Here is a 27,701-nt window from a genome sequence, read left to right on the forward strand (position 1 = left end):
TACTTTCCGAATTTTATTTTACCTTTATTTAACTAGGCAAGTCAGTTAAGAACAAATTCTTATTTTCAATGACGGCCTAGAATGCACTGTAAGTGGGTGTAGCAAAGCATCAGGGCCCGTATTCATAAAGCGCCTCAGAGTAGGACACTAGTACTGATCCAAGATCAGTTTTGTGTTTTTGTTCATAATGAATAAGATTACATAGGCAGGGAGGACCTGATCCTAAATCAGCACTGCTACTTTGAGATGCTTTATGAACATGGGCCTAGCTTTGTTTGAATTACGAGTGACTGCATGACAAATCTGCTTGTTTTCCCATTTTAAATGGTTAAAGATAAAATCCTTAATTGAAACAAAGCGATCACCCCGTCTGTGCTTTGGTAAAAAGCTGAGGGATGGGCCTGGAGAAACATAACCACTCTCAAATTCATAGATGCAAGGACTGACCATCCATTATATACAAATGGTTAAAACTATACATGTTGAGGCTATACAGAGTTTGTTTAAATGTACATTGTTTAAACATTGGAGTAACAAGCTTCTATTTTGGGTTCTGATGGGGTATGACAATTGAACTAAGCTCATGAGGCATTTATAAGTTATATTATTCAAGAATCAATGGGTACATAATATTAATTTAAGTAAAACATGGATGTAGCAACTAAGGATTCCACCTTTCAATTATAATGCATTAAGAAAGAAAAAAATACAACTGAAACAAAGGCAAAGTGAGAAGTTTCTCTTCCGGGTTATGCTTCTAAATTAACTGGCATTTACAGGCAAATCTGTTCCTTTACGGTGCTTTAAATTACACCCCAAAATGAAAAATTTACCAATAAAAGTTTTTCTTCCATTTTAACACAAACAAGTACTCACTTTGCTACCATTTTGTTTTTGTTATATGCCTGTGTAGTTGGTGAGTAAGTACATTGCTCAACAGAAAAAAATGTATTTGCATAATTTATATATATAAAAAAAAAGTGGACTATCTACCACAGATAACCTGGTAATTACCATACGTGTTAATTAAATGCACTGTCAAAACTAAAAGTGCTACTGATGTTCTATATTCCCTGCGAGAGCTGGCACTTTCCATGGAGCATGTCAAAAGGGGTGCGACACATCAGGCTGTTCCAAAAAAAACAGTCCTTTTGTCAAAGATAAGGGCGCCCCGCTATATATATATATATATATGTTTAGTCACCTAGGCTGTCTCAAATGGCACCCTCTTTACATCCCTATATTTGTAGTGCTATATATATAGCACTACAAAAGTCCTTATATATATATATATATATAGCACTACAAAAGTCCTATGGAGTATGGAGTGCCCTTATCTTTGACAAAAGGACTTTTGTAGTGCTATATATATAGCACTACAAATATAGGGATGTAAAGAGGGTGCCATTTGAGACAGCCTAGGTGACTAAACCAAGAGCTGATGGAGCACTACTGCAGCTAATAAAAGTCAAAAGTAAAGACAAGTAAATTCAAACCCCACATTATCAGTATGTGTAGTATTCAGCACACTGCACTCAGACATACGCTTTGCATATAAACCAATGTGAATACTTGGTTTATCCCTTATGTTCTCTATGCTGAAGTTGCGACATTACGAGGAAAGTGATTCACGGTCAGTTTCACAGTCGGATGCTCCCTAGCCATAACCAGATTTCAATAACTGATTCAGGGTCAGTTTTCACAGTCTAGAGTTTGACGCTCCCCCCTGGCTGGGGCCCTCCTGTCTGAGGAGGCAGTCGTCGGTCACCCCCTGGGAGGCCAGCTCGGACAGCACGTTGTCCAGGTAGTTGGGGTCCGGGTAGCCATGGCCCGACACGTTGGACATCATCTCCGTCTTGTGATGGATCTCGTTCCACACCACCGTATCGGGCTCGCTCGTGGTGCTGGACGTTCCCACTGTAAAAATGAGGCGCCGTGTCCACGCCACCTTCAGCAGCTCCAGCACCTGACATGAAATTAGACGTGAAATTAGAGATGACATGCCCCCATCACTGTCATGGACTTTTAGCTAGCGGTGGCAAAGTTACTGGAAGTTTGTAGTGGGCAACTCCATACGAGATTAGCCCAAAGATATGATATTCCTGAAATTAAATGCATTGAAATGTCCTTTGGGGTAAGGATGTTTGGCATACCTTTGAAGTCTACCCAAAAATATTATTGAGAAGTAATTGATTGAAATTAATAAATGTGACATTTTGGCCTTACCCAGGCCTTCTTTAAAGACACTACAACGATGAGTCTGTAGATGCTACAAAGACAGTCTTGGTGTCATTTGAAACCTTACCGTGTGCTCTGAAATATGAGTCGTGTTTAGATTAATAACAACATTTGTATTAATTTCTGGATCACAGAAAATAAACATACCTTGAAAGTACACTTTTTGACATTTAATGAGAAAACTAGAAAATATTGTCCCACGTACATTGTGTAATTGGATAATCCCCAACTATCCCCATAGATATCCAACAGCGACCTAACCGCCATGGTCGCACACTGGCTGGCAAAAGCGCTATGTACTGTACTTCAGAATCATCTTTATTCGTCAAGTAAATTTACACATACCTAGAATCTGACTTGGTAAAATGGTGCTGCTAGCAAGACATATAGAAATGTAATATAGAGACAATACATAGAGGAATTTAAACATAATGTAAATACTGTATATTATATTTAAAATACATAGTGAACATAGAACTATAAGAGTATGAGCTAATTTGCAGTGACTTTCACACCTCACTCTAACCATTTTACTCCCCCTAGCAGACCAGGTCAGAATGTTTTGAAGTTATTTAGACGAATAAGTGACTGTGGTACTGTTTTGCCATAGTTAGCGTACAAACGCTTCCCACGTGTGAACACACACACACACACACACACACACACACACACACACAACCATGCCTCCAAGACCCAAATCTCGTGTTCTTAAATGAGGAAAACCGAGGCAAAATCTGTCAGTTCAGCCCCCTTTAAAACAGGGTGAGGAACCTTCTAACATTAAGTTATAAAATATTGAATGTCCCTTTTAAAGGTGGTTTGCATTGTCTTTAGGTTATGGTAGAGGTATAGCCATTTGATTTCACATCGACAGTGACAGGAAATCAGATATAGAAATGGATTTCTTTGGCAAGAACATTTGGATGAATTATCAATAAAACAATTACCTCACACTACAGTAAATAAGCATTTATTAAATATAGCCAACAGAGCAGCAGAGTTGGTCGCAATGAATGGCAAATCAAATTAAAGTAGTAATGAGGAATTGGAACAAGATATTCAAGTGAGAGGTTTCACTATTTTGAATGGTACACGTGAAAATTAAATATTTTTTCTTTTCCCCTTGAAACTGCTCAGTCAGACTTCCTAGACTGGTTTTAGCACATACGAGGAATGTGTGAGTGTAACAGTTGTTCAAATATTTTGTGAATTTCACCAGGTTCGTATATTCATATAGTATGTTGAGTTATTATGCTTGCCTGAATCCTGGGAAATAGGGGAGCGCATACTTACGGTTTGCCCTGCATACTCAAATACTTTGGATGCAGAGGTAGACACGCTTTTTCATCTTCAGAAATGTTACATGTAATAAGCACGATACACACGGATTTGTTCATAAATAATGGTGTATATTTAGTGTTTACTCATAAAGGGATGGTATTGTAAGTATTACTTTTTAAGATGATAATAACATTTCGAATTCAACATGTGGTTGTTAGCTAGCTAGTGTGTTGTATTTGTGAATGATGGCTAGCTCCTTGACGGATCACCGTCCTTTGTATTGTGTCTATGTTGTAGAGAGATGCAATGATTGGCAGAACATAGGTGCTCTACAAATGTTTTTGTATTTTCTTTTGGAAGCAGATGCAACTCATTACAATGAAAACAGCCTGAAGTCAACGTCTTCTACCAACGGAGCTACACAAGGACCACATACACACAGAGCGGAGCTACGGCGGTGCAGTACAGCACCGGTTACATGAGCAGAACAGAGTCAAAGGTTGTGTTCATTAAGGCGCAAACTGGAAAAAAACGGACTAAAACAGGGAGGAACTACGTGGTCTTGTCCAATTAGAACTGCACATTTTTTGTTGCGTGCCCTTATGAGCACGTCCAGGGTGTTGTCAACAGTTTGCAGTGTGTTGGTTCGTTGTAAGATAGATGCAGTGTTAGCTGCTTACCTTTCTGCCCTTTTTGTTGTCTGGGAGGAAGCAGAAGCGAGGGAAGCCTCTAGAGGTGTACGACTGCCCGGGATTAGGGTGCTCTGGACCCTGGAGAGAGTTTGAGGAAGTGAGTGAGTGAGTGAGTGAGTCTCGTGTGTGTGTGTGTGTGTCTTGTGTGGGTCTTGTGTGTGTACCTGTATCCCATGGGTGATGCTGTAAATTATCTGGATAGTTCCACAGTCGGGGTGGCCAGGGAGGGACTGGGAGATACTATAGATCTCCATCTTCCCCTTGGGCTGGGTCCCAGTCTTCTCCCCGTAGATTGTCTTGCATGAAGGGCACTGGAGGCTGCCATCCTGGAACAGAGAACAGACAGTCAACCACCTTAGAAGACACCCAACGGAGGAAAACTTTCATTACAAAATACCAAAAGGCACATGCACAGTGCATTCGGAAAGTATTCAGACCCCTTGACTTTTTCCACATTTTGTTCCAGCCTTATTCTAAAATTGATACAAATATTTTTCCTCAATCTACACACAATACTCCACAACGACAAAGCGAAAACAGGTTTTTAGAAATTGTATCACACTTTCTATATAAAAGGCTGCTGTGGGACCTTATATAGACAGGTGTGTGCCTTTCAAAATCATGTCCAATCAATTGAATTTACCACAGGTGGACTCCGATGAAGTTGTATAAACATCTCAAGGATGATCAACGGAAACAGGATGCACCGGAGCTCAATTTTGAATCTCAAAGCAAAGTGTCCGAATACTTATGTAAATAAGGTATCTTTTTTTCATAAACTTGCAAACATTTTGAAAAACCTATTTTTTCGCTTTGTCATTATGGCATATTGTGTGTAGATTGATGAGAATAAAAAAAGTTTATTTTTTTAGAATAAGGCTGTAATGTGCCTTCCGGGTGGCGCTGTGGTCTAAGGCATTGCATCACAGTGGTAGAGGCGTTACTACAGACCCGGGTTCATTCCCGGGGAGTCCCATAGGACAGCGCACAATTGGCCCAGCATCGTCCAGGTTAGGGGAGGGTTTGGCCGGGGCTCATCGTGCCCTAGTGACTCCTTGTGGCGGGCCGGGTGCCTGCAGATTGACACCAGTTGGAAAGTGTTTCCTTCGACACATTGGTGCGGGTTTTAGGGAGCATGGTTAGGGGTGGCAGGGTAGCCTAGTGGTTAGAGCGTTGGGCTAGTAACAAAAAGGTTGCAAGTTCAAATCCCCGAGCTGACAAGGTACAAATCTGTCTCCCTGAACAAGGCAGAACTGTTCCTAGGTTGTCATTAAAAATAAGAATTTGGTCTTAACTGACTTGCCTAGTTAATTAAGAGGTTAAAGAGTAGGAAAAAAAACATGACTACCGAGCCCGTTGAGGACTTGCAGTGATGAGAAAAGATAGAAAAAGGGGGTTAGAATAAAGAGTAAGGCTGTAACAAAACATGGTAAAAGTCAAGGGGTCCAAATACAGTGTATGAATACTTTTTGAAAGCACCTTGACTTATGCTACAGCCTGAATTCAAAATGGATTACATTTCTCACACAATAACCCATAGTGAAAATGAAATACAGAAATATCTAATTTACATAAAGTACCAGTCAAAAGTTGACATACCTACTCATTCCTGGGTTTTTCTATAATTTTACTATTTTCTACATTGTAGAATAATTGTGAAGACATAAAAAAAAAAGTGTTAAACAAATCACAATATATTTTATATTTGAGATTCTACAAAGTAGCCACCCTTTGCCTTGACAGCTTTGCACACTCTTGGCATTCTCTCAACTAGCTGAGAGAATGACATAGTCACCTGGAATGCATTTCAATTAACAGGTGTGCCTTGTTAAAAGTTCATTTGTGGAATTTCTTTCCTTCTTAATGCATTTGAGCCAATCAGTAGTGTTGTGACAAGGCAGGGGTGGTATATAGAAGATAATATGTACTTGATCTGTTATCAAATAGGGTTATGGCAAGAACAGCTCATAAGCCCTCTGCTGCAGAGGGCTTATGAGCTGTTCTTGCCATAATATGTACTTGGTCTGTTACCAAATAGGGATATGGCAAGAACAGCTCATAAGCAATCTGCTGCAGAGGATACGTTCATTAGAGAGTTACCAGCCTCAGAAATTGCAGCCCAAATAAATGCTTCAGAGTTCAAAGTTCAAAGCAACAAACAGCTCAACATAAACTGTTCAGAGGAGACTGCATGAATCAGGCCTTTATGGTCTATTGCTGCAAAGAAAACGGTTCCAACCGCAGTGCCTTTGAGAGACGCAGAGTAGGTGAACGGATGATCTTTGCATTTGTCGTTCCCACCATGAAGCATGGAGGTGGTGGTGTGATGGTGCATTGTTGGTGACACTGTCTGATGCACAGCATTCTGCAGACATCCCATCTGGTTTGCATTTAGTGGGACTACCGGGGTGGCAGGTAGCCTAGTGGTTATAGCATGGGGCCAGTAACCAAAAGGTTGATGGATAGAATCTCCGAGCTGACAAAGTAAAAATCTGTCGTTCTACCCCTGAACAAGGCAGTTAACCCACTGTTCCCCGGTAGGCCGTCATTGTAAATAACAATTTGTTCTTAACTGACTTGCCTAATTAAAATATAAAAATTATTTGTTTTTCAACAGGACAATGACCCAAAACACACTTCCAGGCTATGTAAGGGCTTGTGGTGAAATCCTGCACGGAGCCTTCACCGTGCGCTGCCACTTTAAGAGCGCATCAGCAGTAAGGAAGGAGGAAATAAAGACAGCTCGTTCAGCTCTTTGGGGAGGAGCTCTTGGGTGGCGCGACAGTTTGATTATGTGTGCTATGCTGCAGAAGTTTGTTTGTTTTCAGCGTGTGTAGTTTATTAAGTATTTAACTCAATCATCGGTGTGACCGCTCTAGGTCGTGGTTGTTATCGTTTGGCACCGCACGGATTCGTAGCAACATTGATGCGAAGCTTTGACATACAAACCACCAAACCATCGGACGGTCAGACAGGACAACTGCAAGCCTGAAGACCACAGCTAAGATCTTTTGTTCTCTTTCTTTCTTCCCTCTATCGTTCCAGTGCTTTACACTGCAACAGACTTTCTATTTTTCAGAAGCACTTCCTGTTGATGTTCTTTAGTGCTGGACTATTATTGCCCTGCCAGAAGTATATGGGTTGACATTTTAGTTAAAAGGGAGGTTGCTTGCAAGTTGTGTATTGTTAGTTAAACTGTATTGAGGTGGGGTGTACTAATGACATGTGGCCGAGAAGATTGTGGACATTTAAGGCCTTTGTTTTGTCTATGACCACCCCCCACATTCATACCCTCTGCACTCCTCCACTGGAAGATAATACATATTACTGCAAATCCTCTGTTGATGACTGGGTTCTTTCTTGTAAATTGTTTTTATGAAGTTTCTGTTCAATTGCTCTGCCATTATATTATTATTATTATTATAATATGAGGTATTCTTGGTGGGGTTACCCCTATGCTGTGCTGTGGGTTTTATAGGGTGTGTATTCTCTTTTCTCTCCACTGGCTATCTGGTAAACAGGCTACACTCTAGGTGTCTTCTGCTGATGTGTGTGGGTCTGGTAGTGGTACTCTCTCTATTCTACTCTTTTCGGCACGGTTAATACCTGCCTGACGCCCGAACAAAATCTTTATCTTTACCCCTCTCCAATAAATACCGCTACAGGCTATTTGACCAAGAAGGAGAAAGATGGAGTGCTGCATCAGTTGACCTGGCCTCTACAATCACCCAACCTCAATCCAATTGAGATGATGTGGGATGAGTTGGACCGCAGTGTGAAGGAAAAGGAAAAGCAGCCAACAAGTGCTTAGTATATGTGAGAAGTCCTTCATGACTGTTGGAAAAGCATTCCAGGTGAAGCTGGTTGAGAGAATGCCAAGAGTGTGCAATGCTGTCATCAAGACAAAGGTTGGCTACTTTTGAAGAACCTAAAACACACTTTTCTGGTTACTACATGATTCCATATGTGTTATTTCATAGTTGAGATGTCTTCTCTACAATGTATAAAATAGTTAAAATAAAAGAAAAACCCTTGAATGAGTAGGTGTCCATATTTTTGACTGTTACTGTATATGGAGTGGTACTCAATGTGTTGCATTGGATTTGCCCCAAACACAAAACTTTGTATTCAGGACAAAAAGTTAATTGCTTTGCCAATTGTTTTGCTTTTACTGCCTTGTTGCAAACAGGATTTTTTCACATATATATATATAACTCTAACTGTTGTAAAGTCACCATTGGCCTCATGGTGAAATCTCTGAGCGGTTTTCTTCCTCTTCGGCAACTGAGTTAGGAAGGACACCTGTATCTTAGGATGGTGTATCAATACACCCAGTCACTACAAAGTGTAATAAATAATTTCACCATTCTCAAAGGGATATTCAATGTCTGCTTTATTTTATTTTTACCAATAGGTGCACTTCTTTGCAAAACCTCCCTGGTCTTATCCATGTTTGAAATTCACTGCTCAACTGAGTGACCTTACAGATAATTTTATGTGTGGAATACAGAGGTGAGGTAATCATGTTAAATACTATTATTGCACACTGAGTGAGTCCATGCAACTTACTATGCGAGTTAAGCAAATTTTTACTCCTGAACTTATTTAGGCTAGCCATAACAAAGGGGTTGAATACTTAAACTCAAAACTATGGCTGTTACGATGACCGTATTACCTCCACACCGGCAGTCACGGGTCATGATGGCAGTCAAATTCCACGTGACTGTTAATTCACGTAATTAGGCTTCTCCAAGCTCCGATGCTGCTGATGGTGGTCATTAGTAGCCTACAAAACTGCCTGGTACTCAGCACTACATTGTCCCTCTAATCACTGACATCAATGCAAACGTAATCAAACCCTTCATGAGAGCCCATGCACTCATGTTGTGCAACATTCCTATAGGCTATGCAACTGCGTGAGAAAACAGACTGATGGCCTCTATAAAAAATTTGGAGGATCTCATCAGCTTTCTATAGGCTAGCGAAAATAGGACATGTATTTTTTTCTTCAGCTGCCCGTTTCAAGACCGGTGCACGATAATGGTCCATTCTAAATCAAATTTCACACAGATTATTTAGTATATGTAAAGACTAGATTAAATTAAGAATAGTATGCTGGCTGACAATATTAGCCTATCACTTGTGAATGATGCAAGAAAAAGAGAATGCTTCTTTTCTTTTGCGACTTTAAAATCAGCCACACACCTCATGTAGCCTAGCCCATAGGCCTATATGTTTTGATAAGGTTTGTATCACAACTACAAAGTGGCCAATTAAATTCTTAAAATGAAACACCTTAATATGCTTTACAACAGGTGTAGAGTCAATTTTTGTACTATGGGGGACAGTAGATTGACAGGCTAGTGCTTTTGCTGTTTGTTAGTTCTACTCATCTCGTTGTCTGACAAAGTAAATGTGGACAGTTCTTCCAATATCTTCAATATGCACCTTGGAATTGGATAAGGACGCACACAGTTGCGTCCCCAATGTGTCGGTCTTCGGGCTACCTGTGCGAAAGACCCAATCATGTGACGGAGAGCCATGTGAGTGAGGTGCTTCGGCACGCAGCGGGGAGAAGGGAATTATTATATTCAGCCCTAGGGCACAACGGCCGCAAAAGGCATGGATTTTTTTAGGGGGCGTTACGGCCACAAAAAGGGGGGGGGCAGCCGGGAAATTTGAGGCATTGTCAAGTGCTTGTCAAATTGTGAATGAGAGACTGATAATGTACAGCCTGCGCAAAAAAACAAAGCAGAGCTCATGTCTTTCATGCAACTTTTTTCAAATCATTGGAGTCGCATCATGGAGCCTTAGAATGTATCCAAAATCAAAACATATCGGCCAACATTTGTATCACTACATAAATATACCCGTTTCGTTGTTAACCGATCAACACAGAATAGCCACATGTGCACACTCAAATCTTTGGAGAAAATATCCTTTCTATTTTATTCAGCTATGTTCAATTGTATTCTTCAAACCATAAAATAATGGCACGGAATTCTAAGCAAATCTTGTAGGCTAAATTAACTAGTGTAACCCACAGCCATATGGCATAGCCTGATCAGGGCCTAACATATGGACAACTCAGAGTATGCTATTCTATACTTTTGAAATAGACTACATCTTCATATCATGTTTCTTTAGACCTGTCTAAAATACATAACGGATTTACTGTGATGGTGTAGGCTATATTACATGGATTTATAAAAAATAAAAAATGTATGTAGATGTTGCAAAGGTCTACATCAGTGGCTTGTAGGCTATGCGCGGAAGCCAGGAGATGCTACATGTGTTTAATTAACAGTCAATTACCGTGAGACCGGCAGTTATTTGCTTGACAATGACCGGCCGACAGAATTTCATGACCGCCACAGCCCTTCTCAAGACATATTTTTATTTAATTTCAACATTTTAAAAAATAGAATTCAGCTATGATATTATGGGGTATTTGTGCGTAGGCCAGTGACCAACAATTTTTTTTTTGAAATTTACTCAATTTTCAATTCAGGCTGTAACAACAAAATGTGGAAAAAGTCAAAGGATGTGAATACTTTCTGATGCACTGTAATATGACATGTTGTGGGTAACACTTCACTTTTAGCCTGCAGGTACAACGCTTCATTACTTGTTATAAGCATGTACAAGCCATTATAATGCCTTATAAAGGCTTATAATATGTTAATGCCTCTATGAAGGACAATGTGGGCTGAATTACATTTAGGATCTCTGTGGCACTTACCTTGGTACCATTGTTGTACATGGCCAGCATGCAGAGCATGTGCAGGGTGTGTCCACACTTGAACTTGCCCACGGCGCCAGGCTGGATGGACTGGGCTCCCTCAGACGCCACGTCATAATCCGACGGACAAGACAGCCGGTCCATACAGATGATGCAGTCCTGAAACCACAGGGAGAATGTTCTAATAAAATTACACGAGAACAAGTATTACAGGATCTCTATGATATTATATTGCAAGTCTATAAATTTAGTTTGGGGAAACAGATGGGTATTGTATACAAAACAGCAGTTGGTTTGCTCATACTGCTTTAGAAATAGGCCAAGCCTGTGTTCATTTTAGAGAAATCATATTGCTTTCAACCTGCATACTGCAAATTCTTTGCAAAATAACACATGTATTTCTTCAATACAAATAAAATTAGTGGCTTTGTATACAAAAATCACATCACCTTCACATGAATGTATAATTTTTTACAAAAATGGTTTACGTCTGAGAGACTACATGCAAACAAAAGCAGGTGTAATTAATTTCATGTTTACAATGAGTTCCAGTGTACCAGAACGAAGAAAAACATTATCCTGCAAGAGCACTACTTCAGTGAGACAGCCCCAGGGAGAATTTCCCCCTAGGTACAGATCTAGGATAAGATTCCCTTCACCCAATCCTAACCTTAACCATTAGTGGGGAAAATGCTAAACTGACCCAAGATCAGCATCTAGGGGCAACTTCACCCTATACAAAAAAATAATAAGATGCGAAGGAGGAGGGAGATTGACATTGACATGCGTACCTCGTCTTGAGCAGAGGCCACTTCCTCCATGTAGCGGTGAATGACATCCTCTGGTTTCTGGGCCGGGACTGAGTGGACACAATGAACAGAGTTGGGGAGAAGCCAACCACATACACAGGACACAGGTGGTGTTATCATGACAGAAATTGTATAGACATTTGTTTTTTTAATCCATGGCTTTGAGTGGTTGAAACTACAGTGGTTGCCTAGTTGTTTTGCAGTTTGCAAACAAATTATGTTCACAGAAATAATAGCCGAGATTTTAAAGCCTATAGTTAATCCGAAAACATTTAACTGACACTTCACTTTCGCTGTATTTTATATTTCTGCCTTCTGAAAGCCTAAAGCAAAAATTCCCAACTCATTCTGCAGAAGTAGCCTACACACGTCGCTGCAGCTCAGACTTTAGGCGGGCTTCGTTGGTAAATCTGTACCATGCAAGAGCACTGCTCAAAAATGTAACGAGTTTGAGGCACACAGTATTAATGTTTGACAGTTATGACTGAATGAGAGAAGAGGGTAAGAGATTGACACTAATCTACTAATGTGCCAAAAGCACCCTCTTGCACTTCCTTCGTCAGTCAGGTCTGCATCACAAATGCCACCCTATTCCCTACATAGTGCACTACTTTTGACCAGAGACTTGTGGGCCCTGGTCAAAAGTACTGCACTATATAGGGAACATGGTGCCATTTGGGATGCTTCCTCGGTTAGATTTGTGAATGTCAGTCCGCTCTGCCATCTTCATATAACACGATTAGTTCTGAAGGAAACACACCAATGTTTGTTAGCTAATGAATACGGTGTCGACAGCCAAGCAACATCACAACACTGATTTGTGGATATGAATGAGAGAGTCACGGAAGGGCAAATGATTCGTACAGAGACAAATGGGCGATGGAATGCGATAAAAGAGCGAGCACATGTAAGAGAAATAAAAGGAAGCTATACACGCCTGCAGAAATCAATCAAAACACACTGCCTGAGATACATTTCCAAATGTAACCTGAAAGGCATATATAATATAAAATACACACACAACTTAATGATAAATGGTTCCTTACACTGATAGTAGTATATCAGCCAGGGGAAATGTAATCCATGGTTCATGTTTATTTAACAAAGCCACTACTAACTTGAGCTAACTTTAGCCACCACTAGTGAAAAATCAATGGGAGTGATACGGGCAACCATGCATATATTTTGGGCCAAATCACCTTAAAGTCAAGTGAAACCAAATCAATGAGTTGATTTCAGTGTCCCCCATCACTCCCATTGATTGTAAGTCTTGTGGAGTGACTATTGAGATCCTAAAACCGGGTGAGAATAGGAATTCCTAGCTCGGATATCTCCAATGTTTCACCAGGCAGGCATATTAGTTTCCCACCACAAAAACACAAGGAATAAAAAATAATAATATTTGAACATGTATTACAACTTGTTAGGGATGACTCAAGATGACAACACAATGGAAAGCATTGGATTTGACAAGGCACTGAGCTGGATGCAGGCCCATAATGGGGGGGGTGGGAGGGGGGGTGGGTGGCGTAGCTACCTGTCCTGTGCTGCCTCTTTTCCCTCCTAACCGAGCTGCGACTTTTGGAGCCCGCGGGCCTGCTGCTGCTGCTGCTGGGGGGAGGAGGAGGAGCGGAGGAGGGGGCACTCATGAAGCGCACGCCGAGTCCCACTGCTGACATCAAAATGGAGGCCATGCCTGGAGTGGGTGGCCAGGGGAGGACCGGTGGAGACATGCAGAGGGGGTGGGGGTCGGAAGGGGATCGGGACCAAAGGGATGCGACATGGTGGATAAAGCAGTGACTGACTGGTGGGAAAAGAGGGCGTGTATTGGGAAGTTTGGGAAACTTCCAGACCAATTCTGCTTGGTCTAAATAGAGAACATCGGATTCAGGAATAAGAAGTAATTTGGATTCAATGTTTGTACAGTAAAGAAAATGTGTTTGACTAACATTCAGACATAATAAATGTGGGCTGATGTGATAAATGCACCGATTTCCTTTTTAAAGCCATATTGTAAGGTTTTGCCTCGATTCTGGACAGCATTTAGCCAGGTGGTTAAGAGCGTTGGACCAGTAACTGAATGGTTGCCGATTTGAATCCCTGAACCAACTAGGTGGGGAAAAAATCTGTTATTTCATTAAGGGTACGTTTTAAAAAGAGGAATACCAGCACACAAACAAATATTTACAAATGTGACAAGAAAATCTTCAAAAATGATCTCTACATTGGCTCTCTTCAAAACATTTTAGCTAAAGCCCAACTGGACCAAAGCGTTCACATGCAAAGGAAGCGGAATTGCTGTTGGTCACACATGCATATATATGCTCAGTCTGTCTCTGGAGGCCTCTCTGCTGGCTCAACGGGAATGAGATTTTTTTGGCGTAAAAAGATAAACTGCTAGCTAGGACATTTTGGACATTGCGAAATAACCATATAACAAAATAAAATAAACGGTTTGGATAAAACGACAACACCCTAAGTGTAACGAAAATATTCTAACAAGAAAGAAAAAAAGTGAACTTTTGCTTTAACTATCCCTTTTCATTAAGACCACAAACCTCAGACTACCCTGGAAAATAAACGACATCATGGGCTGGGCAACTGACAAGAACCAAGCCTGGTTGGAGCACAACAGGGCCTGGTCTGTGGAGATTGTGCACAGCGATAAACTGAGGTGTTAGGCTAGTTGTCTAGAGAGACACAATGGCTTTCACACCATAGACAGTGACAGGCCATTGCCATGAAATCACAAAGGAGTTCTCTGTATCACTGCTTTAATGACTGGTCAACAAAAGCTGTGCCTCTAAAATCTGTCAGGTCTATCAGATAAGCTTACTAAAACACACAATTGCTGAACAGTGCTGTCAAATGTGTAGCCTGTTTCTGGTGTATCAGCCATCTTTGTTAAGACATTAGCTTGCCATAGGCTACACATTTGGCTGAAACAAAGTACGTCAACGAACATCGATTTTAGAACTTATGGAGTGTGAAAACGCAACTTTTTCACCCTCTTACTTTCAAACTGAGACGTAAACTCATGGAGCAGACAGTTCTGCCATCGTCAACAAGAAAAACAATGCTTCACCGAAACCGCTAGAATTCACATGGATGGGGACTAAGAATACAGGTAGTACCACCATGGGGGACGTGAAAATTGGATGAATTACTTGGGACCTCTTTACCTGCCAGGGCTGAGCTCACACTGGTGGATCCATTCAGTTGCACAGGGATGGCGGGGATACTGTGGCAGAGGAAACAGGAAAACAGACATTAACGGAGCATGGTGGAGGCCAAAAGGCACACATACGAATCCGTACACACCATTGCATAAGCAATCAAGTGAAAAACTGATGTGGTGGTTTCTTTTTTTTTTTACTCTAGACTCTGCAGAATCCATCCACGATATCATCTATATTGAATAGTTCTGTGGCCTGCCACTGCAGGTTAACAAGTATATCAATAATAATACTAAGGTTACGATTTGAATTTCTCAACTTTGGAGATTCTAAACTAAAAAGCTACGAAATCCACAGAAGTTAAATGGCCTTCCTCTGATTAATGATGGATGGAAAGCTAGCGTGGCCTTGCTAAAACATGCCTGCCTGTGTTCAGAATTGAACCTGCCCCCATGAAGAGGAGAACAATGGACCCCCAAAAATCTGCCTTTCCTGCTCCACGTCAGACAAAGGCCAGGGGGACTGTGGTGCACTGTGCAGTATTTCCTCCTGGTTTCCAAAACTGTCATGTTGTTCCACTGAGGCCTGTGTTCAGTGGTGCCCAAGAGAGAGCAGAGCAAAAGCAGAGAAGTCCTGCTGAAAGTATTCCAGAACACATGCAGAGTGGGCCTACCGCAGTTACGCATATCTAGTGTAGCGATACCTACAGTGTGTATATGTATAGAGTACCAGTCAAATATTTGGACACACTCATTCTAGGATTTTTCTTTCTAGAATAATAGTGTAGACATCAAAACTATGAAATAACACATATGGAATCATGTAGTAACCAAAAAAGTGTATATTTTAAATTTTTCAAAGTAGCCACCATTTGCCTTGATAACAGCTTTGCACACTCTAGGCATTCTCTCAACCAGCTTCGTGAGGTACTCACCTGGAATGCATTTCAATTAACCGATGTGCCTTGTTAAAAGTTCATTTGTGGAATTTATTTAGCATAGTGGTTAGAGCGTTGGGCCAGCAACCGAAAGGTTGCTAGATCGAATCCCCGAGCTGACAAGGTAAACATCTGTCGTTCTGCCGCTGAACAAGGCAGTTAACCCACTGTTCCTTGGCCGTCACTGTAAATAAGAATTTGTTCTTAACTGACTTGCCTAGTTAAAAAAATATATAAAAAAATATGTCATTCTTAAAGTGTTTGAGCCAAACAGTTGTGTTGTGACATGGTAGGGGTGGTATACAGAAGATAGCCCTATTTGGTAAAATACCAAGTCCATATTATGGCAAGAACAGCTCACATAAGCAAAGAGAAATGACAGTCCATCATTACTTGAAGACATGAAGGTCAGTCAATCCGGAAAATGTCAAGAACTTTGAAAGTTTCTGCAAGTGCAGTCGCAAAAACCATCAAGCTCTATGATGAAACTGGCTCTCATGAGGACCATCACAGGAATGGAAGACCCAGAGTTACCTCTGCTGCAGAGGATACGTTCAGTAGAGTTACCAGCCTCAGAAATTGCAACCCAAATAAATGCTTCAGAGTTCAAGTAACAGACATATCAACATCAACTGTTCAGAGGAGACTGTCTGAATCAGGCCTTCATGGCTGATTGCTGCAAAGAAACCACTACTAAAGGACACCAATTATAAGAAGAGACTTGCTTGGGCCAAGAAACACAAGCCATCAGACCAGGCTAAATCTGTCCTTGGTCTGACGAGTCTAAATGAGATTATTGGGTCCAACACCGTGTCTTTGTGAGACGCAGAGTATGTAAACGGATGATCTCTGCATGTGTGGTTCCCACTGTGAAGCACAGAGGTGGTGTTGTAATGGTGCTTTGCTGGTGACACTGTTAGTGATTTATTTAGAATTCAAGGCACACTTAACCAGCATGGCTACCACAGCATTCTACAGCAATACGCCATCCCATCTGATTTGTGCTAAGTGGGATTATTATTTGTTTTTCAACATAAAAAAGACCCAACACACCTCCAGGCTGTGTAAGGGCTATTTAACCAAGGAAAGTGATGGAGTGCCGCATCAGATGACCTGGACTCCACAACCACCCGATCTCAAGCCAATTGAGAAGGTTTGGTATGAGTTGGACCGTGGAGTGAAGGAAAAGCAGCAAACAAATGCGCAACATATTTTAATTTTTAAAATGTATTTAACTAGGCAAATTAGTTATGAAGAAATTCTTATTTTATAATGACGGAATACCCCAGCCAAACCCTCCTCTAACCCAGACGACACTTGGCCAATTGTGCGCAGCCCTATGGGACTCTCGATCACGGCCGGTTGTGATACAGCCCGGGATCGAACCAGGGTGTGGTGATGCCTCTAGCACTGCAAGGTAGTGCCTTAGACCGCTGCGCCACTCAAGGAGCACAAAATATATGGGAACTCCTTCAAGACTGTTGGGAGAATGCCAAGAGTGTGCAAAGCTTGCATCAAGGCAAAGGGTGGCTCTTTTAAAGATTCTAAAATATATTGATTTGTTTAACAATTTTTTGCATCCTACATGTTTCCAAATAGTTTATTTCATAGTTTTGATGTCTGCTCTCCTATTCTACAAAGTAAGTAGACAATAGTAAAAATAAACTTGTGTGGTACTGTATATACAATTGAAGTCGGAAGACTACATACACTTAGGTTGGTGTCATTAAAACTCGATTTTCAACAACTCCACAATTCTTGATAACAAACTATAGTTTTGGCAAGTCGGTTTGGACATCTACTTTGTGCATGACAAGTCATTTTTCCAACAATTGTGTACAGACAGATTATTTCACTATCACAATTACAGTAGGTCAGAAGTTTACATACACTAAGTTGACTGTGCCATTAAACATCTTGGAAAATTCCAGAAAGTTATGTCATGGCTTTAGAAGCTTCTGATAGGCTAATTGACATCATTTGAGTCAATTGGAGGTGTACCTGTGGATGTATTTCAAGGCATACCTTCAAACTCAGTGCTTCTTTGCTTGACATCATGGGAAAATCAAAAGAAGTCAGCCAAGACCTCAGAAAAAACATTGTAGACCTCCACAAGTCTGGTTCATCCTTGGGAGTAATTTCCAAACGCCTGAAGGTACCACGTTCATCTGTACAAACAATAGTACGCAAGTATAAACACCATGGGACCACGCAGCCGTCATACCGCTGAGGAAGGAGACGTGTTCTGTCTCCTAGAGATGAACATACTTTTGTGCGAAAAGTGCAAATCAATCCCAGAAAAACAGCAAACGACCTTGTGAAGATGCAGGAGGAAACAGGTACAAAAGTATCTATATCCACAGTAAAACGAGTCCTATATCGACATAACCTGAAAGTCCGCTCAGCAAGAAAGAAGCCACTGCTCCAAAACCGCCAGCCTACGGTTTGCAACTGCACATGGGGACAAAGATCGTACTTTTTGTAGAAATGTCCTCTGGTCTGATGAAACAAAAATAGAACTGTTTGGCCACAATGACCATCGTTATGTTTGGAGGAAAAAGGGGGATGCTTGCAAGCCGAAGAACACCATCCCAACAGTGAAGAACGGGGGTGGCAGCATCATGTTGTGGGGGTTGTTAGCTGCAGGACGGAATGGTGCACTTCACAAAATAGATGTCATCATGAGGGAGGAGAATTATGTGGATATATTGAAGCAACATCTCAAGACATCAGTCAGGAAGTTAAAGCTTGGTCACAAATGGGTCTTCCAAATGGACAATGACCCTAAGCATACTTCCAAAGTTGTGGCAAAATGGCTTAAGGACAACAAAGTCAAGGTATTGGAGTGGCCATCACAAAGCCCTGACCTCAGTCCTATAGAAAATGCTTGGGCAGAACTGAAAAAGTGTGCAAGGGGGCCTACAAACCTGATTCAGTTACACCAGATCTGTCAGGAGGAATGGGACAAAATTCACCCAACTTATTGTGGGAAGCTTGTTAAACAATTTAACTTCTTATGGCTGCAAGGGGCAGTATTGAGTAGCCAGATAAACGATGCCCATTTCAAACGGCCTCGTACTCAATTCTTGCTCGTACAATATGCATATTATTATTACTATTGGATAGAAAACACTCTCTAGTTTCTAAAACCGTTTGAATTATTTCTCTGAGTGAAACAGAACTCATTCTGCAGCACATCTCCTGACCAGGAAGTGGAATGTCAGAAATCGATGCTCTGTTCAACTTCCTGCCTATACATGGGCATAAAACGTAAGAGTCTGCGTACACTTCATAGACCTTCCCCTGGTTGTCAAGAGGCTGTGAGAAGAAATTTTGTGTTCATCTTGGTCTGAGGTGGAATTAAAGCTCTTTGTATGACGTGAACGTCCATTTCCTGTTTCTGGAGCGCGCGAAACGGGACATGGATTTGCCTTCTGTTTAGCTGTCGTTATGGACGACTAACATCTCCGGTTTAGATTTAATCTGATACATGTGACCATATCATCGTAAAGTATGTTTTTTTCAATATAGTTTAATCAGATTATTGAATTTTTTTCGGGAGTTTTGCCGTGTTCCGTTCTCTGACTTTGTTGACGTTGGAGTGATCCGTGCCACTTGGCAAGTGCCCATGCTAAATGAAGAGGGAAATTTGCCGTTCCAGATCCAAACAACGACTGTTCTGGACAAAGGACACCTTGTCCAACATTCTGACGGAAGATCACCAAAAGTAAGAAACATTTTATGATGCTATTTCTAATATCTGTCGCGCATGTGAACTGGTCGTCGGCGCCCAAGTGTTTCTGGCTATTGTGGCTACGCTAATATAACGCTACATTTTGTTTTCGCTGTAAAACATTTAATAAATCGGAAATATTGTCTGGAATCACAAGATGCCTGTCTTTCAATTGCTGTACACTATGTATTTTTCAGAAATGTTTTATGATGAGTAATTAGGTATTTGACGTTGGTGTCTGTAATTATTCTGTCTGCTTTCGGTGCAATTTCTGACTGTAGCTGCAATGTAAACTATGATTTATACCTGAAATATGCACATTTTTCGAACAAAACATATGCTATACAATAAATATGTTATCAGACTGTCATCTGATGAAGTTGTTTCTTGGTTAGTGGCTATTTATATCTTTATTTTGTCGAATTTGTGATAGCTACTGATGGAGTAATAAACTGTTATAGTAAAAAAAGTGGTGTATTTTGCTAACGTGGTTAGCTAATAGATTTACATATTTTGTTGGCTGGATTCACAAGATCTGTACCTTTCATATGCTGTATTGGACTTGTTAATGTGTGAAAGTTAAATATTTAAAAAAAACATTTTTTGAATTTCGCGCCCTGCACTTTGAGCTGGCTGTTGTCATAAATGTACCGACGTCGGGCTTGCACGCCAAACAGGTTAAAGGCTATACTACCAAAAACTAATTGAGTGTATGTCAAGTTCTGACCCACTGGGAATGTGATGAAAGAAATAAAAGCTGAAATAAATCACTCTATTATTCTGACATTTCACATTCTTAAAATAAAGTGGTGATGCTAACTGACCTAAGACATTTTTACTAGGATTAAATGTCAGGAATTGTGAAAAACTGAGTTTAAATGTATTTCGCTAAGGTGTATGTAAACTTCCGACTTCAACTGTAATATATATTTTTAATACTGTAGGTAGCGTTAGCTACCGGTAGACGTCTGTCCCTGCTCCAAAACGGCAGGATTTTTCTTTTTTAAATAGTGAGCTAACATGTTTTCAGCAATTTTATTTTCCTGACTGATCAAAACTCGTTCTCTCATCCCTCTGCAGCAGATATATAGTGAGCAATATTTGGGGCATCAAATAGCAGTACATATAGAACCCTGAGAATTGCAATACAAGCCTATGTATTGCGATACTATCGTATTGGCAATTCCCAGCCCTAATCCAGTGCGTTAGATACAGTGCCTTTGGAAAGTATTGTGACCCATTGAACCTTTTCCACATTTTGTTACGTTACGGCCTTATTTTAAAAAGGATTAAAACGTTTTTTCACCCCCCTCATCAATATACACACAATACCCCATAATGACAAACCAAAAACAAGTTTAGAAATGTATCAAATAAAAACTGATATCATATTTACATAAGTATTCAGACCCTTTACTCAGTACTTTGTAGAAGCACCTTTGGCAGAGATTTCAGCCTCGAGTCTTCTTGGGTATGACGCTACAAGCTTGGCACACCTATATTTGGGGAATTTCTCCCATTCTTCTCTGCAAATGCTCTCAAGCTCTGTCAGGTTGGATGGGGAGCGTCGCTTCACAGCTATTTTCAGGTCTCTCCAGAGATGTTAGATCGGGTTCAAGTCCGGCTTCTGGCTGGGCTACTCAAGGACATTCAGAGACTTGTCCCAAAGCCACTCCTGCATTGTCTTGGCTGTGTGCTTAGGGTCGTTGTCCTGTTGGAAGATACGTTGTTGCCCCAGTTTGAGGTCCTGAGCGCTCTGTAGCAGGTTTTCATCTTTTCCTTGATCCTGACTAGTCTGCCAGTCTCTGCCTCTGAAAAACATCCCCACAACATGATGCTGCCACCACCAGACTTCATCTTTGGGATGGTTCCAGGTTTCCTCCAGAAATTATACTTGGCATTCAGGCCAGAGGTCAAACTTGGTTTCATCAGACCATCAAATCTTGTTTCTCATGGTCAGAGTCTTTAGGTGCCTTTTGGCAAACGCCAAGTGGGCTGTCATATGCCTTTTACTGAGGAGTGTCTTCCGTCTCGCCACTACCATAAAGGCCTGATTGGTGGAGTGCTGCAGAGATGGTTGTGTTTCTAGAAGGTTAGCCCATCTCCACAGAGGAACTCTGGAGCTCTGTCCGAGAGAGCATTGGGTTCTTGTGACCTTTCTGACCAAGGCCCTTCTTTCCCGATTGCTCAGTTTGTCCGGGCGGCTAACTCTAGGAAGCGTATTGGTGGTCCTGAAACTTCTTCCATTTAAGAATGGAGGCCACTAAGTTCTTGGGGACCTTCAATGCTGCATACATTTTTTGGTACCCTTCCCCAGATCTGTGCCTCGACACAATCCTGTCTCGGAGCTCAACAAACAATTCCTTTGACCTCATGGCTTGGTTTTTGCTCTGACATGCACTGTCAACTGTGGGACCTTATACAGACAGGTGTGTGCAGTTCCAAATCATGTCCAATCAATTGAATTTGCCACAGGTGGACTCAGGGCTGGGCGATAAATCAATAACTAGAGGTAATTACTTCCCTCAATAACGATATAAAAACATTGAGATTCATTTTCGATAAGGTCGATATAGAATAATTAGGTACAGCAGTTCACTTCACCTCTGACGCAGCAGGAACGTGCGGAGAAGTGACAATATGCACGTGGAGAGGTATACGCCCACAAAAAAAACACTTAGCACCTCAAGTGATGGATTAGCCACTATTAACCACGAAAAATTAGTGATGTAGGCAAAAACAGTGATAGCCATGAAAAAGGAGCAGCTTCCAACGAAGAAATTATTGATAAAAAGGGTTAAACTGTTTCAGTAATTTGGAAGTGGTTTGGCTTTTTGAAGTCCGACAAAGAGCAGAGCAATGTTCGGTGGAAATTGTGCCGTAGACAGATGGTTACGAAGTCTGGTAATACGACAAACCTTTTTCAACATCTGAAGCAAAATCACTCTTTGGAACATAAAGGAAGTTTGAGTTTGCACCACGGTATTGATGAATGCCCCTTAAGCACCAGCCAATCTAGGAATGTTTGCCCGAAGCAGTCAACACTGACAGCGTTTATGCCCTACAAGCAAACATCGAAAAGACAAAGACATCACAAATGCTATTATGCATTGAATTGTTAAGGACATGCTACCAATTAGCACAGTCAAAAAGGAAGGTTTCAAGAGGCTTATCAATTTAATTGACCCCAGGTACGTGCACCCTGGCCACAAACATGGAACAATTTTCCTTAAAGTATAATTTTATATGTAGCTCACATCATTTTAATTTTATGGAAACTTTATTTAACTAGGCAAGTCAGCTTCGGGGAACAGTGGTTTAACCGCCTTGTTCAGGGGTAGAACGACAGATTTTTACAGTGTCATCTTGGGGATTCGATCTTGCAACCTTTTGGTTACTGGCCCAACGCTCTAACCACTAGGCTACCTGCCTAGTAGTTTGTTAAGGCATTAGGTATTCTTGAGTCTGAAGCAGATATGCACCTTTTAAACATTATTTGATTAATATCATGATAATTATCGTTATGAATGAAAAAATATATAGATATAGTGATAATTGATTTGCCATATCACCCAGCCCTAGGTGGACTCCAATCAAATTGTGGAAACATCTCGAGGATAATCAATGGAAACAGGATGAGTTCAATGTCAAGTCTCATAGAAAAGGGTCTGAATACTTATGTAAATAAGGTATGTTTAGTTTTTTGGGGCAAAAATGTTTAAAAAAAAAAACTTTTCTTTTTAGAATAAGGCTGTTACATAAATTGTGAAAAAGGGGGTCTGTATACTTTCTGAATGCACTGTACTTTGTGTGCTTTCTCTCCAAGTTGATAAGGATCTGGAGTAATGTGAATGTTTATGTTCAACATTGCTTAATGCTGCCACTTTTCACTCAAGTTATTTTAAGAATATTTGGAAGGCGCTGTGTGGCATCAAGTCTGCTTCAAAACATTCAGAAATTGTGACACTAAGGTATTACTGAAAACAAAAATGCTATATAACCATCACAAGGATGACATACTAGTATGTCATCCGCGTGCTTTGTTCGTCACATGGTGTGACATAGCCTAGGCCTACTACAACCAGGGACCACATGGTGATACAACAATTGGAGGAAGTGTGTGTGTGACACGCAACAGTTGATGTATTGTAACCCTTTAACCATCAGCGGGCGTATTGACCAAGCAGAGCTTTGGGTCACAAATCTTGTTTCCTATCCTGCGTAACACCACTTCCTCTTTAGTGGAGGTCAACAAAACAGGTTATCCTGGTGTTTTCGCACAGTGTTTGTGAATCTTTCAGATTCAGCACTTTATAAACTACTGCAGTTTAACCCGAAAACATAACCCCAAAACACAATATGTCACTCAGCTCAAGATGAAATTATAGATCATAGAAATAAATTGGTTCAAAACAACAATTTGGTCTAAGACTGCGTTTACACAGACAGTCCAATTCTGATCTTTTGACACTAATTGGTCTTTTGAGCAATCAGATCTGATAATTTGCCAATAATTGGGGAAAAGATCAGAATTGGGCTGCCTGTGTAAACTCTGCGTAAATGTCAATCAGACCCTCTATCAGTAGGCTATGCCTTACTCAACTCAAAGATTATTAGTCTAAATGGATAAGCTCCTAAATGAGTCGACTATTACTTTTTAAACATTGCCAACAAAGCCGGTTGAAAAGGCCATAAGATGGACCTGAGGACCCACCTTAAGCCATTGGCACTGGTGGAGAAGGCCAGTTGAGCTCCAGGGAGTTGACTAGCGGAGGGTGCCAGTGGCCAGGGGCCTCCCCACGCCATTCCCCCCACAGAAAGAGGCCTCCTGGGGTAGGGTGAGTACACTGAGGTGGGGTGAGCTCCAGTCGCCCTGCTAGGGACCTGGAGGCTAGGCCGGCTCAGCTGCCCCGACGAGAAGGAGTGGCGCGAGCGGCTGGACATGGGGCCAGTGCTGCTGTGGCTCAGACACTGCTGGCAGGAGCAGGCCGGGCCCGAGTGGATGACGGATGCACCAGATGCCAGTGGGTAGGGGAGGTTACCCTGCCGTCGTACCTGCCGCCGGTAGCCCGTGGCCTTGTTGACCTGGGCCAGCGCCGTGAGGTCCACTATGTAGTTATAGCCGTGTGAGACAATGTCCGCCGTGGCCTGCCGTGCCTGGTAGCTGTGTTCTAGTAGGATAGAAGTGCGAGTCTCGTATGGAGTCCATCCTCCTTCGTCATTCACCCACTCCCAATATACTCCGCTACCCAAGCCTGAGGACTGGGCAAACAATTGGCGGCGTACAGACCGCGTTTTCCCTAGAGAGAAAATAACAAAACTGAATTAATAATGTACTCATGAGGCAAAAGTGCTTTGCACAGAAAACTATGCAATAGACATCAGTGAATGCCAAACTATTTATTTATTATAGTCTTAGTCTAGTAGTAGTGTGGTTCATGATGTCAACTAAGTACACTGAACATCCATTAACGCCTGAGCACCGGAGCAAGCGGAGCATCTGCACCCCCACTTTTTAACAAGAAAATGATCATGAGCCATTGGGTAATTTGTCATTTTCAATGATTAATGTTTTGATCTAGTCTGCATTAAAATGGATTGTCCATTTTATATAGAATATGTATGTGGACACCCCTTCAAATTAGTGGACTCTGGTATTTTAGCCACACCCGTTGCTGACAGGTATAAAATTGAGCACACAGTCATGCAATCTCCATAGTCAAACATTGGAGCTCAGTGACTCCCAACGTGGCACTGTCATAGGACGCCACCTTTCCAACAAGTTAGTTCGTCAAATTTCTGCCCTACTAGAGCTGCCCTGGTCAACTGTAAATGCTTTGATTAAGAAGTGGAAACGTCTAGGAGCAACAATGGCTCAGCTGCAAAGTGGTAGGCCAAACAGATTCACAGAACAGGACTGATGAAGCCCGTAAAAATAATCTGTCCTTGGTTGCAACACTCAGTACAGAGTTCCAAACTGCCCCAGGAAACAACGTCAGCAAAATAACTGTTCGTCAGGAGCTTCATGAAATGGGTTTCCATGGCCTAACACAAGCCTAAGATCACCATGAGCAATGCCAAGTGTTGAGTGATGGAGTGAGGAATCACACTTCAGTCACCATCAGGCAGTCCAACAGACAAATCTGGGTTTGGCAGATAACAGGACAATGCTACCTGCCCCAATGCATTGTGCCAACCATAGAGTTAGGTGGAGGAGGAATAATTGCCTGGGGCTGTTTTTATTGTGTCGGGCTAGGCCCCTTAGTTCCAGTGAAGGGAAATCTTAATGCTACAACATACAATGACATTGTAGATGATTCTGTGCTTTCAACTTTGTGGCAAGAGTTTGGGGAAGGCCCTTTCCTGTTTCAGCATGACAATACCTCTGTGCAAAAAGCAAGGTCCATACAGAAATGGTATCTTGAGATCAGTGTGGAAGCCCTGACCTCATCCCCATCAAACACCCTTGGGATGAATTGATACTCTGACATCAGTGCCCGACCTCACTAATGCACGTGGCTGATAGGAAGCAAGTCCCCGCAATGATCCAACATCTAGTGGAAAGCCTTCCCAGAAGCACAAGCATTTCACTACACTCACAATAACATCTGCTAACCATGTGACCAATAAAATTTGATTTGAGGAGCAAAGGGGGACCAAATGTATATTAATGCACTTGATTTTGGAATTAGATGTTCGATGAGTAACTTAAGTGTCCACATAGTTTTGGTCATGTAGTGTATATCCCTGGCTAATATAATATCTGTGCCATTGCAGTTACAGTTAGCCAGCTAACTAGTTAGCCTAAGAAAACGTTGCCATCGCTGGGAAATAGCCAAGCAGCTGACTCTTCGCTATAGCTGTTATCAAGCTAAGCAATGCGATTATGTTTGGTTTATGGTAGCTAACACATGATCACAACAACAGCTAGCTATCTAGCGCTGCGCTAGCTAGGGCACAAACTAAAGCCAGAAGGCTTCAGTTGAGTTGTAATGTAAAGCATACATAGTAGTGCAGTGGCTTAATTTCCTTACCTGTATCTTGGCGGAACTGCTTCAAGCTTGGTATGTCTATAAGATAAGGCGACAAACTGGGATCTGATTGTCCGAGCCAGATACTGGTGGAACCAGGACCCCCACCTCTGTGTCCCCGCGAAGAAGAGAAACATTGTTCTATGTAGCCGCTCACCTGGCCGCTGTACGGCCGCCAGACGCCAAGATCATCCTGCCATTCCCATACAACGACCATAGACAGTGATTGTCCAGGTGCTCCCGAGGTCGGGGTCGAGACAGAGGGTCCATTTCTAGACACATTTCTCCCCACACAGGAGCTAGAGGCAGTGGCCATATCTTGCAGCTACTAGCCAGTGCCAGCTAATGTTACGTCAAATCCAGTAAACGAAACGATAGTTAAAGGAATAAAGCGGAGGCTGGTAAACTAACGTTAGTTAGGTTTAGGAAGTCAGATGGACAAACTACAGGACACCTTGCCAGCTAACGTTATCCCATCAATAAAATGTAACGTTAGCTAGCAAACCAAAATAACTAACGTTTACACGATTAGTCCGCTAACGGTTAGCTAGCAAATTGGCTAACGTTACGCTAGCAAAGCATATTGACTTTACAAGATGGAAAGCTAGCTAGACAGCTAGCTTGGATTCTTAAAATGCCTCATTTTTACAATAAGACCGATTCCAGGTCAGGCGGTAAACGTTCAAGCAAACGTATAAAAAACATTTTGGCGAAGCAATTAATCCTTCGATTCGGAAATGTATGCATCTATGCTAATCATACATTGCATACCAACCCAAACTGGCTAGCCACCAATCTGTCTGAACCACAGAAATAGCAGGGCCTTCACCATTCAACACAATAATAGATACACACGGCGAGGCATAGCTTTACATGACCACGCCCCCGATTACGGGTACTGTATTGTACTCCCATTACTGTAATTAGCCTAACTTGGGCGTTATCCTAAGTGAACTACTGACGCTTTTTTGTCGTTTCAATAAACATTTTCAGCTTCCACAAATTATTTGCATGATACTTATTCAGCCACTAATTTGTTACCCGACCTTCTAACGCTGACAG

At 41.6% G+C, this 27,701-nt stretch overlaps 1 protein-coding gene across 2 annotated transcripts; it reads right to left on the minus strand.

The window, feature by feature from the left end:
* LOC129820097 (probable E3 ubiquitin-protein ligase DTX2) lies at positions 1–27,701 on the minus strand. Of its 2 annotated transcripts, XM_055876955.1 has the most exons (9): positions 26,643–27,701; positions 24,323–24,908; positions 14,945–15,003; positions 13,300–13,458; positions 11,745–11,812; positions 10,954–11,112; positions 4,376–4,537; positions 4,200–4,289; positions 1–1,966 (listed from the first exon to the last, which is right to left on the minus strand). In XM_055876955.1, the coding sequence occupies exons 1-9, from the start codon at positions 26,953–26,955 to the stop codon at positions 1,700–1,702; spliced, it is 1,863 nt and encodes a 620-aa protein (XP_055732930.1). In that variant the 5' UTR covers positions 26,956–27,701; the 3' UTR covers positions 1–1,699. The 2 variants fall into 2 exon arrangements, with proteins under 2 accessions (XP_055732930.1, XP_055732939.1); XM_055876964.1 differs by lacking the exon at positions 13,300–13,458 and having other exon boundaries at positions 26,643–27,698.

Source organism: Salvelinus fontinalis, chromosome 2 (genome assembly GCF_029448725.1).
Source record: "Salvelinus fontinalis isolate EN_2023a chromosome 2, ASM2944872v1, whole genome shotgun sequence".
Classification (NCBI taxonomy): Eukaryota; Metazoa; Chordata; class Actinopteri; order Salmoniformes; family Salmonidae; genus Salvelinus; species Salvelinus fontinalis.

Bases quoted from the DNA above. Each gene is read 5' to 3' on its own strand.
- LOC129820097 (XM_055876955.1), bottom strand. From the start codon at position 26,955: ATGGCCACTGCCTCTAGCTCCTGTGTGGGGAGAAATGTGTCTAGAAAT. The intron at 11,813-13,299 runs GTAGCTACGCCA...GTGTCCACTCAG, and splicing joins AAAGAGGCAGCACAGGACAG to TCCCGGCCCAGAAACCAGAG. The intron at 4,538-10,953 runs GTAAGTGCCACA...TCTCTGTTCCAG, and splicing joins TGTACAACAATGGTACCAAG to GATGGCAGCCTCCAGTGCCC.